At 39.7% G+C, this 22,943-nt stretch overlaps 1 protein-coding gene across 6 annotated transcripts; it reads left to right on the top strand.

The window, feature by feature from the left end:
* Positions 1–419: 419 nt before the first annotated feature.
* On the top strand, positions 420–22,103 carry stat4 (signal transducer and activator of transcription 4). Of its 6 annotated transcripts, none has more exons than XM_064326605.1 (25): positions 420–463; positions 2,717–2,755; positions 4,003–4,128; positions 4,660–4,795; positions 5,018–5,116; positions 5,198–5,290; positions 5,375–5,453; positions 6,978–7,063; positions 7,504–7,655; positions 7,945–8,103; positions 8,553–8,645; positions 8,957–9,016; positions 10,063–10,083; positions 10,326–10,416; positions 10,613–10,657; positions 11,358–11,441; positions 12,529–12,627; positions 13,272–13,407; positions 13,730–13,782; positions 14,962–15,056; positions 18,847–18,983; positions 19,161–19,352; positions 19,864–19,906; positions 20,009–20,135; positions 21,368–22,103. In XM_064326605.1, exons 1-25 carry the CDS (start codon positions 435–437, stop codon positions 21,389–21,391), a joined length of 2,298 nt encoding a protein of 765 aa, XP_064182675.1. In that variant the 5' UTR covers positions 420–434; the 3' UTR covers positions 21,392–22,103. The 6 variants fall into 6 exon arrangements, with proteins under 6 accessions (XP_064182675.1, XP_064182677.1, XP_064182678.1 ...); XM_064326607.1 differs by lacking the exon at positions 420–463 and adding an exon at positions 2,274–2,450 and having other exon boundaries at positions 3,986–4,128; XM_064326608.1 differs by lacking the exon at positions 420–463 and adding an exon at positions 2,274–2,450.
* Positions 22,104–22,943: the final 840 nt, after the last annotated feature.

Genomic DNA, 22,943 nt, shown 5'->3' on the forward strand with positions numbered 1-22,943 from the left:
ATGCAGTTCTGTCGGTGATCAAGCAGTACAGTAAGATCTTAAGATAGTAGTTTCCCTTTCTCTTCTGAGGATTTTGACTTTGGCTCCTTTGGCACTGACATGCCGATCCACTTGGATGCATTTTGGTTAACCCACTGTCAGGTGTAACAAATGCGTGTCTGGGTCATAGACTGCATAAACACATGGTCTTCGTCAACAGGGACTTCCAGCATTACAAGGGGAGATGTCATTAGTATTTGTATTATTAGTAGGCCTATTGAACCTTCATTTTTAAAATGTGGAGAATTTTTCTGTTTTTTTCCCACGACGCGCAGGAACTGCCGCCGTGGGCTACGCATGGCAAATTGTGGTCACTCACTCATGGACGACCTGAATTGTGGGCACTCACTCACTTACGGACGACCTCAGGGACGTTTTGTGGGACGCATGCGCAGATGGTGCCAGCTAAAATGTGTCTACGGAAGTGAGTTGCCCCGTGGGTCTGGTCGGTTCCGTGCTTGTTTGTTAACAAGGTATTAAATATAAGAACGCAGAGTACCCTAGCTGCTCAGGACATGACAATCACAACGGCAACGTTCCCTCCCTTTGAATCCTTCGAAGTGGTCTCTGCTAAAATGTTATTTAATGTTTTGTTTTTTTCCCAGAATTAACAGCTTGTTGTCAGTAGACTATTGATTATTAATTGATGTGTTTCTAACGTTATCCTAGTTAACAAGAACTAAATCTATTAATTTGGAGGAAAATATTGAGCTGGCATGCTTTAACTCACATTGTTACATTACTATCCAGAGCAACTTTTTAAACATAGCATTTACATAGCATTTATACAGCTGAATATATACCGAAGCAGGTTGCAGGTTAAGTACCTCTAGCACCAACTGACTCAGGTTAAGTACCTTGATCAAGGGTACAACGTGTAGACTATTAGTGCTAATAAGATGTTGATGTAAAATGTTGTCGATTTTGCCTCCTTTACCATTTGAAAATAGAGGGTTAAAATTACGTCTGTAAACACCTCACACTACAGGATAATCTGCGAAGATAATCGGACCAGGTTTAAGTGTGGAACGCAACCCTGAAAGTTGGGGCAGACAAATAGGACCCAAAATCGGCCGATTGTCCTGCACTGTGCAACAGGCAATGCATCCTGTTTTCGAAGATCAGCAGCCGCGTGGCCCCTCCCACCCTCTCCAGTTGCCATATACGATCTTGTGAGTTCCGTGAAATGTGCGACAGTGAGCGACAGTAAGACGGCAGATTCGTCGGAAATCGTTCAAAATAAAAGTCTGCCTGCGCGAAAGCGAGAAACGCGTATCTCAAAGTTTATTTTCTAAACTAGCGACGTTTTGACATGTAAAAATACTCTGTTATAATTATAATGCCAATTAAAAAGGCAGTGTATTTTTATAAAGCTTTCTTTATATTTCTGCCATGTTGATTCTTGGAAGTGCAGTAAGTCTAAATATGAAATACCATGATCTTGCTTTTTTTAGGAGAATATAAAACGGATTCCAGCATATTTGTCATTCAATTAAATCACAATTGCATTCTGATAGCACAACAGATAACATGATAACATGTTTTCAAAACACTCCCATTTCATTGAGACAACATGTCCAGGGGAGGCAGCAGAGCATGTTATCTGTTATGCTATCAGAAAGCAATTGAGATTTAACAGAATGAAATTCGGTTCAAACCCCAGCCACATTTTCTATGACGCTTATGTGATATAAGTGACACCATATCTGAAGAGTGGAGGGTCCAAGGTATTCAAAACACCCCCATATCATTGAGACAACATGTCCAGGGGAGGCAGCAGCGCATAGTTGATGTTACAAGGTAGCACAGAATGTTGAAGTAATGCATTTTAAATTACTCTAATTCTTCCCTTACCATTCAGTTAAACTCATGTACTGATGTAATGTTGTATTAGACATTGCAATAATAATTAAAAGTAATGGGTGTATTTTATCTTCAATTCTCCTTAAAAATTTTTGCATTGTCATTGTTAAAAATGTAGGGAAAAAATGAAGACAGATTTGTTTGTAATTAATATTAGTGTTGTGAATAGTTTTACAATGTTTGTGTTTAAAATCGAAGTTGTTTTAATATTGTACAAATAGAAAACGAATAGTTCATATTTTAGGACAACTGCAGTCCGATTTGTCCTTAATTTCATTATGTTGAACGTAACAGTGGTTTTATCGTCGGACTTTTATTTTGAAATTTTCAGACCCGCGCGAAAGTCCTTACTGTCGCTAGTTCACACTGCTGATCTAGTGCCTTCCTATAATACAACCCTTGCCAGTTCTTGTGATTGGCTAACACAGGGACTTTACGCTGATTTTACAGGAATGTTCTAAGACATTTTGTGGAAATGATCGTAAGAACCGCCTATAAAAAGATGATTGGTTTTGAAAAGGGTGCCAAGTCACACACTATGTGCATAGGTGAAGTTGCGAATAATACATGACTGGATGTTTTGCGTTTCGTTTGTTCGAAAGGATATTCCGCATGTTGAACTGTATACATTATTCATGTACCTCTTAAATCGCGACTCATTCATAGAAAAGTATACTAATGACTGAGTAATTCTACTTTGTTGTTGCCTATATTTTGTACGGACTGCACGCGAGAAGGAATACTTCGGTAAACTGTAACTATCACCACATTAAACCTGGACGCGACGGAAGATTTATTTTCTTTCTGATTGTAGGGTTGCAGAGTTGCTGAAATTATCTCGCCAGGAAAACAGGTATGCACATTTATCAAATAGAAAACGTATTTTTTTTGAATGTATAAATATTGTGACGTGCTATAAGGATTCCATTTTTAGTAAAAAGTAAATGTCCAACCTTAATTAAACTCTAACAGAGTTAATTCAACTCTTAAAATATAGCATTTGGTCCCACTCTGGTATGTGTAAGCGTTGAATTAATACTGGACATTTTACTGTGTAGGTTTTAGTTCAGTAGTTCAGCACTATTGTTCGGAATGATGCCTAAGCCGCTGCCTAGCACTAACAACTTCCTTGTTATTATTATTACGGGGCCAAGCACCGAAGGTGAGACGGAACCTTATTATTATTATTATTATTATTATTATTATTATATTATTATATTATTATTATTATTATTCTCCCCATGGAAGTCTATGGCAGCCCCTATAACCGGCTGTTCGGTTTTTACTGAAGTTTGCAGAATGGGAGAGGATTATGCCAACAGGCCATGAAACAAAATTTACATCGCTTGGCCAAAGGGGGGCGCTATAGCATGCGATTGAAATAGCAAACTTTGAACAGGCATATCTCATGCCCCGTTTGACCTAGAATCATGAAATTTTGCACACATTTGCCACTCCTCATGAGGAACAAATTTGCCGCAAGGGCCCATCACTTCCGGTTACTTAGATTTTCCGCCATTTTGAATTGTATGCAAAACTATAAACGATAGAACTCCTCCTAGGATTTTTTACCGATCTGCACGAAACTTGGTATACATAATATATGGAGCAATGTCTACTAATTAATTAATTGGATTTTTGAAAAGTTAAAAAAACAATGCCACTATGAGCCAATGAATATTGGGGAGGGCGTGGCTTTTCACATAAAGCCCTGCGATAGATTGCCCTGCCTCTCGCCCAATGCATGCTGGGATAGACTCCAGCACCCCCCGACCCAGAACAGGATAAACGGGTATAGATTTTGGATGGGTGGATTATTAGTTGTAACAGTAGTAATAAACATGAACAGTGTGTATTTTATACTTTTGTGTGCAATTTGTTGATTATTTTATCTATTGCCATACTGTAAATATCTCTGCAAATTAAATTCCCTTTCAATGTAAGCATTTACATTTCAATGTAACTATGCCTTTACGAGAAACTGAAATATAACATGAAATCCTAATAAAACGGATGTTCTTTAACTGAGGGGATGTGGGGCGTTACATGTATTTAATGTTGAGTTCTTGTATGTATTCTGAAGTACCATTGCATGTGCAGAATGAATCAATGGGAAGAGGTCCAGAAGCTCGACGTCAGGTTTCAGGAGCAAGTAGCCAGCCTGTACAGCAACTTTCCCATGGAGGTGCGGGAAGAGCTAGCCACGTGGATTGAGAGCCAGGACTGGTTGGTGTTCACAAGTGTCAGATCCTAATATATTGATTTTTATGCATGTTGAAGACTCAAGCACAACTTCCACCAGCAGCTTGAAGCCTTAATTCAAACTGGTAAAACCTGTTGTGCTACCCTTGTTCCTGGAAGACTGTGCTATAAAGTTACAAGTTGTGCTACAAGTTGTCTGCAGCTGAAATCTAGGGCCCTATTAAATGCATGGAAGAATCAATGAAAATACCTTTGATGTAAAGATGACTGCACTGTATGCACTGTAACCTCATATTCATTGTTTTATTTCAAATCCAATGTGCTGGAGTACAGAGCCAAACAAGAAAAATAGTGTCCTTTCACAATGAACAATATGTGTGTGTGTGTGCGCGTATGTGTGTGTGCATGCATGCATGCATGTATGTGTGTACTGGATTTTTTCCTGGATCTCAGACCTTTAAAGTCATTAGGGATAAAACAACTACTGATTACCAGAGGCATTGTAAACATTGAAATGCTTTTCCAACCTTTTTCGGTTTGTTTATGTTTTCTCAGGGATACGGCCTCAAACCATGAGCCTATGGCTGTGGTCCTGACCTCCAGCCTTCTGGCTGAGCTTGAAAAGCAGTGCTCTCACCAGCAGAGCTTTTGTCACAGGCACACGCTGAAGAGAATCAACCAACAGCTGCAGGCCAGTTTGCTCAGGATACTGGGGGTTGAGCTTCCTGCCAGCCAAGCAGTACTCTACCCACCAGCCAATCACCCGTTTACCCATATACACTGCAGATAGCTTGGCTAGGAGAAGGAGTTATATGGGACCAACAGTTCAATGGCAAATTGACACTTTTTTGTACTTTAGGGAAATCTAGTACAAGAGCAACACAACAAATCTCATGCTCTCTCTCCCTCTCAGGAAACATACAAAGACAGCCCCTTATTCATGGCCAGTGTCATAGCCAGCTTTCTGAGAGAGGAAAGACGGATAATCGCAATGGCCAGTGAAATGGAGCAGGTACAGTTCACTCAGAGGTGTGCTCTGTTGTTTATAAAGCATTATGCAGTCCTGTTATATCAGTTTTCCTGTTGCCATCAGGGATCCCAGGAAATGTCTATGCAGAATTCTCTGGTACCTGAGAGACACAAGTACATAGATACCCAGGTGGCCATCACCAGGTGCTCAGTACAGGTAAGAGCCACCTCACCTGCTGGCCAGGTATGTGTCCTTTGCTAAGTGGATAGCACAGTCATACCTTTCCTCCTTTGCTGACAGAGATTGGATCAGAAAATGAAGGTTATGGAGGACATGCAAGATGACTTTGATTCCCGATACAGAAAGGTCTTCTCTGGAGGTAGGCAATTCTCAAGGCACACTCCATTGCTCTCAATGTTTTGCTACATAGATCTTTAGTAGTTCCACATATCATCCTGAGATTTTTCATTCTTGTGCTTGAGGAGTTTATGATCCAGGACATGTATACTTGTACCTGTTTTATATATGTGATCTCTCTGTTCTCCTTTAGGTTGAAATGAAATACTATTTCATTTTTGCATTTTGCCAAGATAATTGCATTCACTTTATTTCTACCTAAATTGTGAATATAAAATATAATTTATAAATTATTTTGATTATTATTGTAAATGGTACAAGTGTCTTGCTTCATTTAAGCTATTTTCCAAGTCAATGTGATGCTCACATCTGGAGTTAATAAGCCTTAAATAGAACACTACCGAAATTAGCAAGGATTGGCCAGATTTGGCATCTGTGCCAAGGGGTTAAGTACTTTGACTTCAACAGCAGTGCCTCCCATGGAAACGGAATATGAAACCTTGGAGTTTGAAGCCCAGTTTCCAAAACATGATAGTACCTCCACCAAACACTTACCAGCTAATCTTACATTAGATTAAAAAAAAATAGCATAAAATTGTACTGACCTCAAAGTAAATTGTTAGTCCTTGTATGAAGGACTGGGACTGGTAGCTTATAGCACAGAGCTCTTATGTCACTCAGAAAACTGAGAAACCAGTGCATTCATTCAACAGTTCTCATAAAGTTGCACCATGACGAGGGTAATTTGCTAAATTACCCCAGCCACAAATTAATCATCATCTTTAAACCAGTATCTAGGGAGACCCAAACTGCAGGGGATTAATCGCCATTTGGATCTGGCTGATATCCCCAGAGGAATGAGGGCATTGCTTTGCAGCTGGTGAATTTCAGTGTTTACAATGGTAGGCTCGTGCTAAATCAGCACACAACAGGCAGCACATTATAGACAATTTCTAGCACCTCATGTAGTATTTAGAATACCGATGAGAAACATTAACACATTTGAACAGAACAGGAATTAAACTGGAATAAAAGACTGCTGAAAAATAAAAATGTGAAACAAACTGGAATAATCACAACTGGTAAAATACTGCGAAAATACTGTCCCAACTGTGCTTAGATTTACGTACCTGCTAATTACTTGTACATGTAACAGAGGCCCTAGGGGTTTTTGTGCAGGCTTAATGAAGAGCTAGACATGAGTTTGTAGGTAAGTGGCAACCTTAGATGGGTCGATTCTCATAAGTCATGTATTTTTATATTCCTGCCTGAGAATTGAACCTACGACTTTGGAGTTACTAGCCCAGTTCCCTAACCATTACTTTGCACTTGCATCTACCTGTAGCTTGAGTGCTCCACCAACAGGTACACAATGACTAATCATGCTCTCCCGCCCCCAAATCCTATGCAATTGGAAACACCTGCTTTAATGCTTCACTACACAGTCTGTTATCACTTCATACAACATGCAAGAAATCTGCACCTGTCCATCTCACCCACCCACCTGTAGAACATACTGAATGCTGGCCTTTTTTTTCCTTCTCAGATCCAGCCAATGGAACTCCAGAGTTTCTGAAAGAGGAAGCCTTTAAGTTGCAAGAGGTATTCAGTGAAGTAGACTGTAAACGGAAGGTGGGTCCTTGTAAAAAGGCTTAAAAACAACTGAGAAACCAAGGACTTGAAAAAGACTAACAATTTATTTTTAAAAAGCACCAGCAGAACAAATGATCATAGTGGCTCACCTCTTCCCCTCTGCCCCTACTGACAGTCCTTAAATAGGTTGAGCCAATCAATTGCTCCTGGTTTCGATTGCCTCAAATTAACAAATTAAATTCAATTAAACAATTAAATTAAATCAATTAAACAATTAGTAAGCTAGTGAAGGGCCACTCCTTCACAGTCCTGTTCCAGACCTCTATGCATGGAGAGAAATGGCCTGCATGTTTATGACAGGATTGTGTGTTTAGGTTGAGGGGTTGTCAGATTACGCATTATTCAGAATGTATGAATATGGATGATCAGCTGCTGTGATGCTAGCCCAATGAGGTGGGATGGGTGGGGTCCGTTTACAGGAGGTCCTTACTGAAATCACAGTGGTTGTCAGAGACATTGATGTGCTGATGAATTCTGAGCTTGTGCTTGAGCTGAATGATTGGAAACGGCGTCAGCAGATTGCCTGCATCGGGGGACCATCAGCAACTGAACTCGACCTGCTCCAGAACTGGTACAGGACCAACCCCCATAAACACATACAATACACTCACACACACACACACACACATGCTGTACATGCACACATGCATGCAGAGTGGGCCCTTTCTCATATTTTTTCCACTGCAAAATTAGTTCGTAGATCTGTCCCTACAATATACACACACATGCACTCACACATGCTTACAGTATATATGCAATGACTTTGTGACTGTCAGTCGAGCCTGGCTTCAACACTGGGATCATTCAGTATGGCAGGTGCACTGAAGGCAGCTTGATTCCAGTTTGTCTTTGCTGTGCAGGTTCACACTAACAGCTCAGAGCCTGTTCCAGATCAAACGACAACTGGACAAACTGCAGGAGCTGGTCAGGAAAGTCACCTATGAGGGCAACCCTGTTGACCAGCAAAGAGCTCAACTAGAGGAAGTGGTCAATCACCTTATCTCTCTCCTCATTAAAAGGTACTGTAGTTGTAATGTACCACCTCATCAAGGTACAGGAAGCACTCACCCACCCAGAGATACACTCACAACATTTACTATTGGCCTCATAAACGGGTACACACAACACTTACCTATGACCTCATAAACAGATACACACAACACTTACCATAAGCTTATATACAGGTACACAAAACACTTGCCTATCACCTCAAATGGGTAAATGATACATGTTATGCAGAACATCTCTCTTTGTATATCCAGACAGGGAGTATTTGAAGGTGATATGCAAAATCCCATCTTATCAAAAGTGGGGTTCAACTAAACGTGGGTTACTTCATGTCATTCCAAGCCATCATTGATGAGTAATATTCTGTGAAAGTGTGGTGCTGTTTCAATGACAGGGCCGTTCAATCTGAGCATACTTGTGATACGATGTCATGTTGTGTCACTGTGACATCACTCCACAGCTCATTTGTGGTGGAACTGCAGCCCTGCTTGTCCAACTTGTCTGAGAAACCTCTTGTCATAAAGACTACGACCCAGTTTTCCACCAAGGTCAGGTGAGAGAAATCCCAACTGAAGCTTTGACACCAACACATCTTCTCCAGAAAAAAACAGTCTTGTGCATCTCTCCACCACAGAAGGATAACAACCTGGCTACAGTTTATGGATGTACTTGTTAAAGCACAGATTCAAGGATTTGGACCTGCGAGTTAGACACTTGACTCTTTGGTAAAATGCCTTCAGAAAGGGAATCTAAATTATTTGCACTAGTGAAAATTCAATATACAACATACTCATTTTATTGTTTTGATTTTGAATACTGCAAGTCCTTTGTTGCGATCTTCCCCTAACACATTTTATTTTTCAGATTGTTGGTTAAACTACCCGAGGTGGACTATCAGCTAAGAGTCAAGATAACATTTGACAAGTAAGTTCATTAAATAAGAAGAGTGTGGGCTAAAATGACACCATATCACCAAATATTTTACTGAATTAGGTATGCTATTTTTTCTAATGAGGAAATCACAATGGAGCCTAAATTTTTGCCCTATCATCAAATATCTTTTTGCGCTCATGATTTTTTTGCTTGTGGCGTTTTATTTTCCCCTGAGATTATAATAAATCATAATCTGTGAACATAACCTAGAAAATATATATTGGCCTCAGAGAGGCCATTATAATAGCATTAAATGTTGATTTATCTGAGTTGCTGTGAGCTGATATGTATGGCAATTCTGCTCCAGTTTTAAATCCCTGGAGTTTTGATAATAGTATTAACGACGTGTTTCTTCTACCCATGAATTCAGCCAGCGGATTTCACTAATTATTTATATCTCCTTCCTAAATGATTGTGGCAATTATCAAATCGAACACGTTTTCCCTATTCATTTCAATGGGACCATTCATTTTTGATATCAAGAATAAAATTTTAACTAGTTAAAATAGGAATTCTTGATATCAAGAATTGTATTTTAACTAGTTAAAATGGGACATTCTAATTAAAACTAGCTTAAATTCTACTATTGATATCAAGAATTCCAATTTTAACTAGTTAAAATTGAATTCATGATATCAGAAATAGATATTTTAACTAGTTTAAATTATATTGTTGATATCAGTAATTGATTTTCTGATATCAGAAATTGGCATTTTAACTAGGTCAAATTCCAACTCCAATTGAAATGAATGAGAAAAACATTTTCAATCTGACTAGTTAAAATAGAATTTCCGATATCAAGAATTGGCATTTTAACTAGTTAAAATTTAATTTCCGATATCAATAATATGCATTTTAACCAGTTGTCAGAAATACACATTATAACTAGTTACAATTGAATTTATGATATCAAGATTTTTCATTCTAACTGGTTAGAATTGAATTTGTGATATCCTCTAGAAATGAATTAAAGCTAAAACGGCTTGCCATACATGTACCGACTGAGGGTTTATATTTCTCCCATTCCATTTTCTTAGGGACCCACCCCCTAACCGAGTGTGAGTATATCTTTCCTTACGTTTTCTCCCTGATCTTGAATTACTAGCCATATCTGAAGTTAGTCTATTGCTACAGATGCCAACTTGTGAAAGCAGAACTGGGAAGTTGTGTCAATCATTTCAGAAAATCAGTATTCCCAAGCAACAATAAGCTAGGGGGAAATTGTAGTTCCCATTTCACCACAATGAAATACATTATAAAATATGTTTTTTTTTAAATAAATATTGTTTTACCTGTACAGGTGCCGACACTTCACCATGTCAGGCAATAATACAAAAGTGATGGATGTTGAGTCATCAAATGGCTGTCTCTCTGCAGAGTTCAAACGCCTGGTAACATCAGCCTTTTTCCTGTTTAACAGTTTCACGGAATAACGCTCACACAAAGACTCAGGTCCTGGCTAGAACTACTGTCAGTAATGTAACCTAGGTCTGCCTAAATCTAAGCCTGAACTCTTATTCCGCAACAAAAGCAACTTCTCAAAAACTTCTCATGCAAAATGACACAATCGCGGTTTGCTCCCTGTAGGAGCTGAGAGAGCAGAAGTCTGTAAATGGAGTGAAGGGGCATGAGGTGAGACAAACACACAATCCTTCTGCAGTGAAATAGTATTTATATCTCACTTAAAGCAGTGACAGGAGGTGGGAGAGAAGGAGTCCAGATGTGAGCTGAATCCAGCTTTTGTTTAGGCCTTTTGTCTATAGTTCTGTCTTTAGCAATCGGTGCACTAGCGTGCATCTCAGTTATCCTCATGTAAAAGATGAACATCTATATATTATTTTCTGAATTCATGTCCCTCTTGCGCTAAAACCCTGGAAATCAATATTTAGATTTCACTTACGCATGAAGAACAATAGATGGCAGTATTACACTGACAGATCAATTGACTAAAGATCACCTGACTGAAGTGCTGCTCAGACTTGAACTGGAATCACCAATGGAAGTGTGAGTTAACTGTAGGTGCTCTGGCATAATAGCTATCAGAACAACCATTTTTCAGTGAATTCAACATGTTGTCTGTTATATGAACTGACGAAGAGATTTTGGCAAAAACAGATGAAAATCACAGCTGGTATTTAGATGGTCCATAGACATACCAGTTTCATGCAGCCATTTGCATATCCACTTCTATATTTTATTTTTAATCACATTAGAATACACAAATGCATAATAATGTGAATATTCAGCCCATCCAATCAGTTTGTGGTTGGGGCGTTTTAGCTGATCACTCTACGTAGTTCGTCTTTGTTAGGACACACTTGTTTTTTCTCAGAGTTTTCTCACAGTAACAGAGGAGCTCCATGCTATCAGCTACCAGGCCCAGTTCTGCATACGAGGCCTAACAGTTGACTTGGAGGTCAGTACCCTTCTATGTTCCCTTCGGTCTAATATAATATAAGCTAAACTGGTAATTGTTTGGGTGGAGGTAGCATCATGTTTTGGGAACTGATATTGTAACTCCTTGGTTGTAGATTCAGTTCCCAGGGAAGACACTGCTGTTGTATGATTAAACAATACTTATCCTGAATTGCTTTAGTAAAATGCTATAAAATATTAAAATTTATAGACATGATTTTTACATGGAAAAATACACCCTGTAATTTTCTCTGGAAAAGAGCATTTACTAAAATGCTTAAAATGTAAAAAAGGAATGTGCTTTATAGATACTCTCTTTAAGGATCATTAACTTGGTTTGTGCATGAAAGGTTTCTCTTATAATTTCTAAATACTTTCTGGCTTTTTGTAACATGCTACATGTGAGCTGTGCTGCCAACACACAATGATAATTGTAAGGTGAAACATTGGTAGAACGCACATGAGGTGTTCACAGCTAGGTACCTGTGCGGAGTGCAAGGACTCACCCCGCAGTTAAGACGGGATTAAGATGGGTCATAAAGTAAAAGTCCTGCCATGAACTCAGCCAGCTGATTTCACAAATTAGTTCTACATTCAGGCTGAAGAATTGTGCTAATTAGCAAATGCAGGTGACTGGAAGAAAATACTGGGGAGATCTTTTACTTTTTAAAGTAAAAGATCTCCCCACCTCTGGATCTGTACGGTAACAGACTACAGCTTGACCCCAGGATCGAAGGTTTTAATTCGCCCACACAGTCCCTTCTTCATGGCGCAGTAGCGACCCCTCTGGTTAATGGGGGCCTTCTGCAGTCTTCCTTCTCCACCTGTGCCATCAGTGCAGTCCTCTGATGCAGTACCTGCACAGATCGGCAGAAAGTGGATTCAGGACCTGTGCGTTTCAGCAGACAGATGAGCCAGTATGCACCTTCCCAAATTCAGATAGGATTATAGGCTACATATTGGTGGCCGTTGAGCTGACTCCTTCGCAGTCCCCTTTTTACAACAAAGCACTGGGATCCTCAGATGAAAAATGCTATATACGTGCAGTAAATTATTACTGTTGATTCTGGTCTGCCTTTCCTCTCCAGACACACTCACTTCCCCTGGTGGTCATCTCCAATCTCAGCCAAATGGCCAACGGAAGGGCCTCAATCATGTGGTACAACATGCTGACCGAAGAACCCAAGGTAATCTAAGGCCCCGTTCACATTACAGCTAAATACAGTTGACCACTTCCTAGTGCTTAATATGATATTCAAACAGTGCGGTTATGAATGAGAGTGGCAACTAGTAGTAACTGTAGCGACTACCGAAGTTGACTCTTGTTTCTATGCAAATAAGCTTGGTTGTGTGAATATAAATGAGAACAGAAGTTGACGACTGGTAGCAGATGCACAGTAAACTGTGCAAAGGTTCCTGACTTCATTTCATTCCCTGAAACCAGACAGTACGTTCAACTCAGTGTACACAAAATATATGTGTGTGTAGGGACACAGTACATGTGCGACGCCAGTTAATAACGAAAATGCAAGTATGAACGGGGCCTAAGTGACACCAGTTTGGTTTCATGGTATTTCTGCTTGAAATCACTCAAACTTCCATTTAGGCAGTACATTGCATGTCTCACATAATGGCTTATCCTGACTTTTGACTCATCCTGACTTTTGACACTTGAATCCATTTGTCATTTTCAAAATTTTGTTGACCCCCCCATTCTTTTTGTCTCCTTTAAATGAATTACCCCCTCTCCTTTTTTCCTCCTCTGTCACTGAACCATTTCTCTCCTTTGTTTTCTGCCTTCTAACCCCCCCCAATCCTTTGCTTTGCCCAGAATCTGTTGTTCTTTACTAGCCCGTCAAGTTGCACCTGGGCTCAGCTGTCTGAGGTTCTCCACTGGCAGTTCTCCTCCTTTGTCGGGCTTGGGCTCAACAGGGAACAGCTGAGCATGCTGGGAAATAAACTTCTGGGTGAGTCAGCCAATGTTACACATTCACACATCCGTTTTATCCAGTTTTCTTGGAACACACTTATGTAAAATGGCTGGAAAATGCTGAACTCCAGTTCTGAACTCTTGCGACTTTGGGATGTTTGTCAGCTGTCATTAATTCCACAAAAAGCTGAACGGATATGACTGCTGCAAGATGATTGTTGCCAACATGTTAATGATGTAAATTCCCTCACAATGTCTGTGCTGTCTGGGAGCAGTCTCATAAAACAGTGCTGTTAAATTGTGTGTTAAGATCTTGCTGACACAATGCTTTTTGAGATTGTATATATACTTCCCTGCAGGTCCACAGGCCTCCTACAATGACTGTCAAGTTTCTTGGGCTATGTTCTGTAAGGTAAGGGACTGAAATAACCACATCATTGCAGTAATGCCTTGACACATCTTCCATTTGAATCACTCTTCAGGAGGAAGGTGTGGATATATCAGTGACTACTGATCACAGAAGACTTCACAAACAGCACTACAGAGGCTACATTTCAAGATGCAAACCATTAGCTAGCCACAACAACAATTTGCTAAAAAGCACCTGAAAGCCTGGAGAGTTCTGGGGGAAAAAAAATCTTACGGACAGCTGAGACCAAGATTCACTTGATGACTGTATTAAAGTGTGGAGGCCAAAAGCAACTGCCCAAGATCCAAAGCACCCCTGTGAAACATGGTGGTGGGGGTTTTATGGTTTGGGCATATATGGCTACCACAGCACTAAGTCTTCATTGATAATGTAACTTCTGATAGCAGCAGCAGAACAAATTCTAAAGCGTACAGATATGTTGCATCTGCTCTGGTTCAAATACCTTCAAACTCATTGGATGGTGCTTCATCCTACAGCAAGACAATGATCCCAAATAAACCGCTAAGGTAACAAAGTTTTCAAAGCCAAAAACGGGAAAATTCTTGACTGGCCAAGGCAGTCACTTGATCGTCATGTCAACTGATATGTTTCATATGCTGAAGAGAAAACTTAAGGCAACAAGCCCCTGAAACAAGCAGGAGCTGAAGATTCAGGCCAGGCAGAGCATCACCAGAGAAGATACTCAGCACCTGGTGATGTCTATGGGTCACAGACTTAAAGCAGTCATTGCATGGCATTATATGTGACAAACTACTAAACCTAATTACTTTAATTTACACAATATTAATACGTCCCAAACATTATGGTCTCCTGAAATGGGGGGCTGTGTGTAAAAAGTGCAGTATTTTCTACATGGTGAAACCAAAGTGTATAAACCCTTAAATAACAGCTGAGAATGTGCACTTTAACCTCATGTGAAGTTTTTGACTACAAATCTAAAATTGTGGAGTACAGAGCCAAATCAAGAAAAGAAATATATCTTTGTCTCAAACATTATTGGGCTCACTGTATGAGACTTGTGGAGATGAAGGACTCAGGTCACTGAATAGTATTTGAAAAATAACCCACAAGGACACTATAAATTAATGTATTATCTCTTCAGCATTAGAAGTGTTTCTATATTCAGCTTTGTGAGCACATGTGGCCCCTCACGTTTTTCAGGAGAACCTTCCTGGGAGGTCTTTCACTTTTTGGATGTGGCTGGACTCCATCCTGGAATTCATCAAGAAATACCTGCAGAATCTCTGGATGGATGGGTGAGAGTCTGAAAGACAAAGTTTTTTAATAGTTGCCTATATACATAATTATAGCATTCGGTCTGCTGGAGAAGCGGATTGGTCTCATCTGCGCTGGCTGGTAGAGAGAGCACGCGCACCTGGGTTGTGTTAATTAATCAGCCCAAGAGCTTAAAAAAGGGGGAAGGGTAAGGATATTAGTTTCTTTGATTTTTGTGTTGGCGTGGGTGCACTCTCTCTCTCCATGCGGCAACCAACGGTGTTTCCCGGAACTGCCGCATCTCCCTGGGGTGCCACATGGGCTGGTGACAATTTATATATATGTGTGTGTGTGTGTGTATATATATATATATATATATATATATATATATATACACTCCTGGGGAAAAAATGGCAAAATATTAAGCTTTTAATGGTCTTAACAACAAATCATTGGTCAGAAAATTGGCAAGAACTAAACAAATGCACTCCTGAGACCTCCTGTGCCACCATTTGCTCGTTTACTGTTGCTGCAGTGAACTGTTTGGGGAAAAGCTAGAAACAGGGAAGTTCACTTATATAGTCTTCTTGTACGCAAAGGTGAAGACTATATAAGTGAACTTCCCTGTTTCTAGCTTTTCCCCAAACAGAAAATCTGCTCCAAAAAAAACAAAATATCATGCAGGGGTTGCTGTCAGAAACCGCATAGCTGGTCTTCGTCAGGCCAACTGTAGCTATTCTGAAATTTACAAGAAGGCAGAGGAAATCTCTATTTCTTTATCAGCTATTAAGAGAATAGGTCAACTCTTTGAAACAACAGGTAATGTTGCCAGAAAGAAAAGATCTGGAAGGCCCAAAGCCTCATCATGCAGGGATGACCACCTGCTGAAGTTTACAGTTCTCAAAGACAGGGAAAAAAGCCTACAAAAACTGTCAGCAGAATTCAAGACCTCAGAAAACAAGACTCTTTCGAGAAGATCAATACAGAAGGTTATCTAATGCAGGTTTTATGTCTAGAAGATGTTTTAAAATGCCATTGCTGTCTCAGAAAAACATCGAAGACAGAATTAAGTTTTTAGCAGAATATGTAAAGTTTGATTCCGAGTGGTTCAGCAGAGTTGTGTGGAGTGATGAATCACGATTTGAGTTGCATGGTGATGCTCCAGAGAGGTGTCTTCAAAGATCTGGTGAGAAATACAATAGTGAATGCATCTCTACCACGGTTAAGCATGGAGGAAGAGGTGTCATGGTGTGGGGAGCCTTTTCAGCTGCTGGTACTGGTGAGCTGCTTCACTGTGAAAAGTCAATTAATGCTTTGGAATACAGGATAATATTGCATAAAGGCTTGCTTCCCACACCTGAAAAGTTGTTTTCTAAAGAGGAATGATCAGATGTTATTTTTCAACAAAACAATGCTCCTGCCCACACTGCAAAGACCACCAAAAAGTAGCTTGAGAACAAGTCCATCAGACTCATGTTTTGGCCTGGTCAGAGTCCAGATTTGAACCCTATAGAGAATATTTGGTCTCACATTAAACACAAACTAACCAGGAAACATTTTTCAACTACTCATCAACTGTTTGAAGCCATCAAAATTGGATGGAACAACATTGACTCTTCTTTCTGTAAAAAGCTGTCCGCAAGTTTACCCATAAGGCCTAAACATTTAAAGAAATCGAAGGGAAAAGCTATCCCATACTAAGTTACTTTATCTATTTGTTTAATTCTTGCTAATTTCCTGACCAATGATTTGTTGTTAAGACCATTAAAAGCTTTTTGCCTTGGAGTGTGTATATATATACAGTGGGGTCCAAAAGTCTGAGACCACATTGAAAATCTATAATATTTTCACGTAAACCTGGAAATAATCAGAAAGTTTGAGGATTCAGAAACATTTAAAAACACAAGAAGTTATTACATGTAAAATTAAGAAGAAATATTTAAAATTATGCACTATTTCTAGGTCAGCAATCAAATTTAAGCAAATTTATACTTATACTATTATACTATACTTTGTACAAAAGGTCAGATTTCCTTGAGTTGTATCCCTTCCATTGAAGCATGCGTTCAGATGACAGGTGGATTTGATCTACTCATCAGAGGCTCGTTCAAGTAACTCAACTTGCAGCCAGTGTTCACCTGTTATAAATATGGCTGTGCCTCAAGTTTCCAGCAAATCATTGCTTACTAAGTAGCATTGTGATAGTGGGAAACATGGCATCAGAACTAAGTGAAAGTGTCAGAAGTCAAATTGTTATTCTAAGCAAAGAGGGCTTTCTCAGCGTCAAATCATGGCTAGACTAAAGGTTTCTAAGAGGGCAGTGCATGGAACTCTAAAACGCTTTGCAGAACTTGTATCAGTTGTATCCAAAAACGATCAGGAAGACCAAAATGACCACACCATCAGAAGATCAATACATCAAGCTTAGTTCCCTGAGAGATAGAAAAGCAACTTCATCACAGATACAAAATTACATTACATTACATTAGAGGCATTTAGCAGACGCTCTTATCCAGAGCGACTTACACAAGTTTTACATAGCATTTTACATTGTATCCATTTATACTGAAGCAATGCAGGTAAAGTACCTTGCTCAAGGGTACAACGGCAGTGTCCTTACCGGGAATCGCACCTGCAACCTTTCGGTTACAAGCCCAGTTCCTTACCCACTGTGCTACACTCCGTCCTAAATAAAGAACGCAAGACTCCAATCAGCAAAAGTACTGTCAAAAGAAGGCTGTCTTGTAGTGGTCTCAGAGGACGAGTAGCAGTTTCTAAATCACTTCTCAGGAGGGGAAACAGGGCCAAACGCTTGGGGTGGGCTAATAAATACCAGCATTTCACAGTGGATGACTGGAAAAAAGTATTTACTGATGAATCCAAGTTTGAGATTTATGGCAGTAACAGAAGGGTGTATGTAAGGAGACGAACAGGAGAGAGAATGATACCGCAGTGTATCAAACTCACAGTGAAACATGGTGGTGGGAATATTCAAGTCTGGGGGTGTTTTGCCTACTCTGGAGTTGGACACCTGCACCGAATTGACTACACCCTGACCAAGGAGAAGTACCACTCCATTCTTCAGAGACATGCTATACCCTCTGGTTTGCATCTTTGTGGAGAAGGATTCATACTGCAGCAGGATAATGACCCCAAACACACCTCAAAGCTTTGCAAGAACTACTTGAAGACCAAAGAAGTCCAAGGAGTCCTGACTGTCATGGACTTTCCTCCACAGACACCTGACCTCAACCCCATTGAACATTTATGGGGGCACTTGAAGACTGAGAAAGCCACGCATTCTGTGACATCACAAGAAGCTCTTTGGAACATTGTCAAATCATGTTGGGATAACATGGGTCATCAGGTTATGCACAAACGTGTGGAGTCCATGCCAGCTTGAGTGCATGCTGTCATTAAAGCAAAAGGGGTACATAGCAAATACGAAGATATTCTGAAGTTCATGTACATTTTTCAAAAATTCAACTTTTCACTCAAATTGTTAAGCTGATATTATCATTTGTAATGAAAGAATTAGTATTACATTCAAAACAAATACAAAATAGAAATATCTTGACTAGTGGTCTCAGACTTTTGGACCCCACTGTATATATATATATATATATATATACGCTTGAACACCACTCCACGGTGCTGATCAGTCTCACATACAAGTCAATTAGCTTTTTTACCGATCAAGAGAGTTGCTGGCATGTTTCAGACCAGATCATCTATTTTTGTATACACTCATACGCCATTGATTTTCCATTAGAATATGGTTGGAGATGTGATATGCACAGACCCAAGTTGAGTATGGTACTGTTAATGCAGGTGCATCATGGGATTTGTGACTAAGGAGCGAGAGCGGATTCTGCTGAAGGACAGGGAGGTGGGGACTTTTCTGCTGCGTTTCAGCGAGAGTCATCTGGGAGGGATCACCTTCACCTGGGTGGACCAGTGCAATGACCGTGAGTGACCCACTATCACAGCTCCATCCATCACAGCTGCAAAGTTACAGCCAGTGTAATCTGCAAAATATGACAGAGGTCCTCTCAAGCTGAAAGGACTGAAACTCATTAATTCCTCCTCTTTCAGACAATGTGCACATTTGTAGTTTTATGCAGTTAATTGTGCATCTCTTTCAGGAAACGTAAAGCTCAGTTCGGTTGTCCCTTATACAAAACAACGCCTCAGCACTCTGCCTTTCGCCAACATCGTTCGCGAATACAAGCTGATCAACAATGGTGTCCTGTCCGAAAACCCGCTGAAGTTTCTGTACCCACACATCCCCATGGAGGAGGCCTTTGGGAAACATTGCATTAAACAGCAGGTTGCAGGCAAGGCATCTGGTCTGAGTGGGTCCAAACCAAACACAGGCCTCACTGCTTATCTTAGAGGAAGAGTGACTTCCACATTTGCTGTCTCAGTTTAACAGACACTCATTCACATTGACTCAACATAAAGTGTATACAAATTCAAATCAGCCTGTCACTGTACATACTATATTGTCATGCTACAGTTAAAGGTTTGACTCAGAACGTAATAGTAAAGGACCCCAGAACACCAATCAGGGTGTGCTCTGTAGATAACTGGCTGAAAGTTAAATAATTAAATAAAAATACAAAATTGAGAGAGGTTGTAGTTTGAAAGTTTGGGTTTTCAGCCTGCTTAAGCAGTTTGGACTTGGGGGTGTCTGGTGACACCAGGCTAGGCCAAAGCATGAACTTGCAAGGTCCTGCGTGCACAAGCAACTTTATAATGGTAGACAGTGCAGCACTTAATCTCACAAACTGAATTCAAAAGCACTCACTTTTGCAAACCTGAACAAGATATTTTCCCTCCCCACAGCATTTGATTACCTCCAGTCTGATTTTATGCCCATCTCCATTGTGTAAGTAGACATTTCTTTTGCTTTGATTTTCTTATTTCAGATGGTTGGTTTTAGTTTTCTACTACAAAGTGTCCTGAGAGGGTTTTGTGTGCAATCTCCCAGTTCTGACTCCAGGCTTGCAGATTCTCCACCCCTGGAGATGCCTGTCCTGTCACCATGGTCACCAGATACCATTTCCCAGTCCTTGGACCCTTCCAACTTCCTGCGTGACCTGTTGAGTGAGAATGAGGTGTGCAATCTGAAATGTAATGTGTGATAAAATGGAATCAGTTCATACAGCCCCTTGGGAAATGGTACAGTAAAGCCTTATTGTGAGTGTATGTAATTAGTGATCACCCACATGTACTCTTTGAAAACAGAGGAATATTCAAATTGAAAAACAAAAAGAAATTCAAGGCACTGATGTGGCAATACAACTGACAAGGCTTGTAGGCATATTCCACCCCCACTTCAAATAGTCTTTTTATATTACTAACACCCCCCCCCCCCCAAAGAGTACCTTTAAATTCTCATATTTTTTATATCAATAAAATATTGTGTGAGTATTACAATGAATCATTGAAAGATATACATTTTCTAGCATTTTGCTAAATGCAGTGCATTGGCAGTGTTATGGATTGAACAACACATGGTTCAAACACTCTAGTTTTTTTTGGCTAACATAATATTAGGCCTACAATCAAGAAGACCTATGCGATATTCGCACAATAACACAATAATCATATAAGGGAATCCATCGGTTGAGAGGAAAACAGAAAAACATGAAGTGCACCAAAGGAAAATAAAATGGAGATCTGTCAAAGTTGGTTTGGCTGGCAAAACAAAAAAAATATCCAAGCCAGCCTGCCTGGTAGTGGGAACGGTTTGCCCATTTAAGCACAATAGAACCTACTGAACAAAACTCGAAAAAGGGTGCTACGATGACACCATTTTAACAAAAAACATGCACTATAAACATGATAGAGGTACAACAAGGGGATGAACAGTACGTTCCATCATTTCCAATGCCATAGGCCACCATACCTTAACCACAGCATTCAAAACGGCACCACTGCACACCTGTTCTCTCTGTCACTTCCACACTCTGTATGCACATGACCATAATGCGTAATAGTTAGGGAACTGAACTTATAACTCAAAGGGTCGATTCCCTTGTGGGGCACTGCTGTTGTACCATTAAGCACTGTACTTTAATTGCTTCAGTATGTATAAATTGATTGTGTTTAACAAATACAAAATAGTTTACTGCTTTGTCCTAGTTTTGAGTGAAAAGTTATTTATTAAAAGATATAAAAAGGTAAATCTTTACTTGAATTAAAAGCAAAATATGACAGAAGACAGTGTTCAAAATGTGACAGAAGACAGTGTTCAGATTAAAAAGCTACATTACAATTATATTAATTTGTGATTTGAATATGATATATTATGGTTTTATAATTCAAAAACCTTTTTGGATTGCAGATGAGTTTATCATTTTCAGAGTGATAAGCAACGCGGGTCCTCCAGCATGCATCCTGGTGCAGTGACCTTCCAGAAATGATACACCTTCATCTCTGTCTTCTGGTATGACAGAGAGAAAAGGAACATAAGCTCTCATTTCTTTTTTTCTTTGAGAGTTAGAATCAGGGGTTAAATTTGGGGTGGACGCAGGTGGACGGTGTCCACCCACCTTAGTTTAAAGAAAAGTTTTGCGCCCCACCAATTTTCAGCTCGCCAGTCGCTGCTAAGAAAGATGGATAAAGGAGGAAGAAAGAGAGGACAAAAGAGGAGAATGACCGATTATTTTCGTGGGTAAAAAAATTCTCAGCATTACAACTTTCGGAACTTACATTAGTCACAGGTGTCAAATAAAAGGTGTTTTCCTGTTGACCCTTCACTGTAAATACTGCAGATAGCTATTGCTTTTAAAACATTCATTTAACATTCATAAGAACATCTTTACAACTAAAGGTATCAAACGACAATCTATTGTATCAGACAAAATTTTCTAATACCCTCGTTCCACAAATACCCAAATGTGTGGTTGGAATGCGTGTTGAAATATGAGTTTAGAATGTTTAGAAAGTCAAATTGGCTATGTTGACATGTTATGTTTTTTTTCTTTGTATTTTCTTTTTTTTGGTTAATAATATTTGTCCTGGAAAACTAAATGTCAACATGAACCTTTCATTAAAGCGTGTGTTTACACTTCTGGAGATATCTTGGTCTCATGAGTTTTGGTCCTGACCCATGTCTGTGTGAACCTGATTTGCGAACTGTGGCATGATAAGAAACACTGTAACTGACATTGCGTCTGTTGGAGGAGAGAACATGCTTGTTCGAGCTTTCCTGAATCCATCATGGAGGTTGTAGCAATGAGCACTGTTAAAATAAGTTTTGGCATTCCAAAATGGGAAGAAAATGTGGGTAAAATCATTAATATAAAGAATTGCTTGCAAAACAATTGTCATTTATAGTTGTGAACATTAACTATCACAGCACCCTCACAGGGTGTAGCATGTTCTGTCCAGTACATTGTTACTGTACAGTTGAGAGTGTTAATGTTTTCATGTATTCCAGTTAAGTCTGTAGCCAGTGGTTGTGCCAAGGTGAATGTACTCTTCTACAGTCTCAATATGTTCCCATAATATTAACATTATGGTTTTCTAATGATAGTTGCAGTGTAGGCCGTTGCATGATTGTGTGCACTGCACTGTGTAAACAATCTTTCTTCAAAAAGATATAAGTGATAATGCCCTGATGTGGTTATTTCAACTACTAAGCCGTCATTCTGCTGCTGTCACCTGATTATGATGAAGCATGAACACTTAAAGCAAACCTGCAGTCCCTGAATACTAAATATCACTGGTGTTCCTAAGCTACAGCTAAATATTTTCTTTGGCCCACCACCCCTTCCCACTCCTTTTTTTCTCTTGAGTTCCTCTTAATTATCCTGGTGAAATTAACAAGGTAATAGTACAGCCAATATTTCATATAAATTAACATAACCTTGTGTTTCATTCATTTGCATCCCCGAGTAGCCCTACACCATTCACTT

The sequence above is a fragment of the Anguilla rostrata genome, chromosome 3 (assembly GCF_018555375.3).
Source record: "Anguilla rostrata isolate EN2019 chromosome 3, ASM1855537v3, whole genome shotgun sequence".
Classification (NCBI taxonomy): domain Eukaryota; kingdom Metazoa; phylum Chordata; class Actinopteri; order Anguilliformes; family Anguillidae; genus Anguilla; species Anguilla rostrata.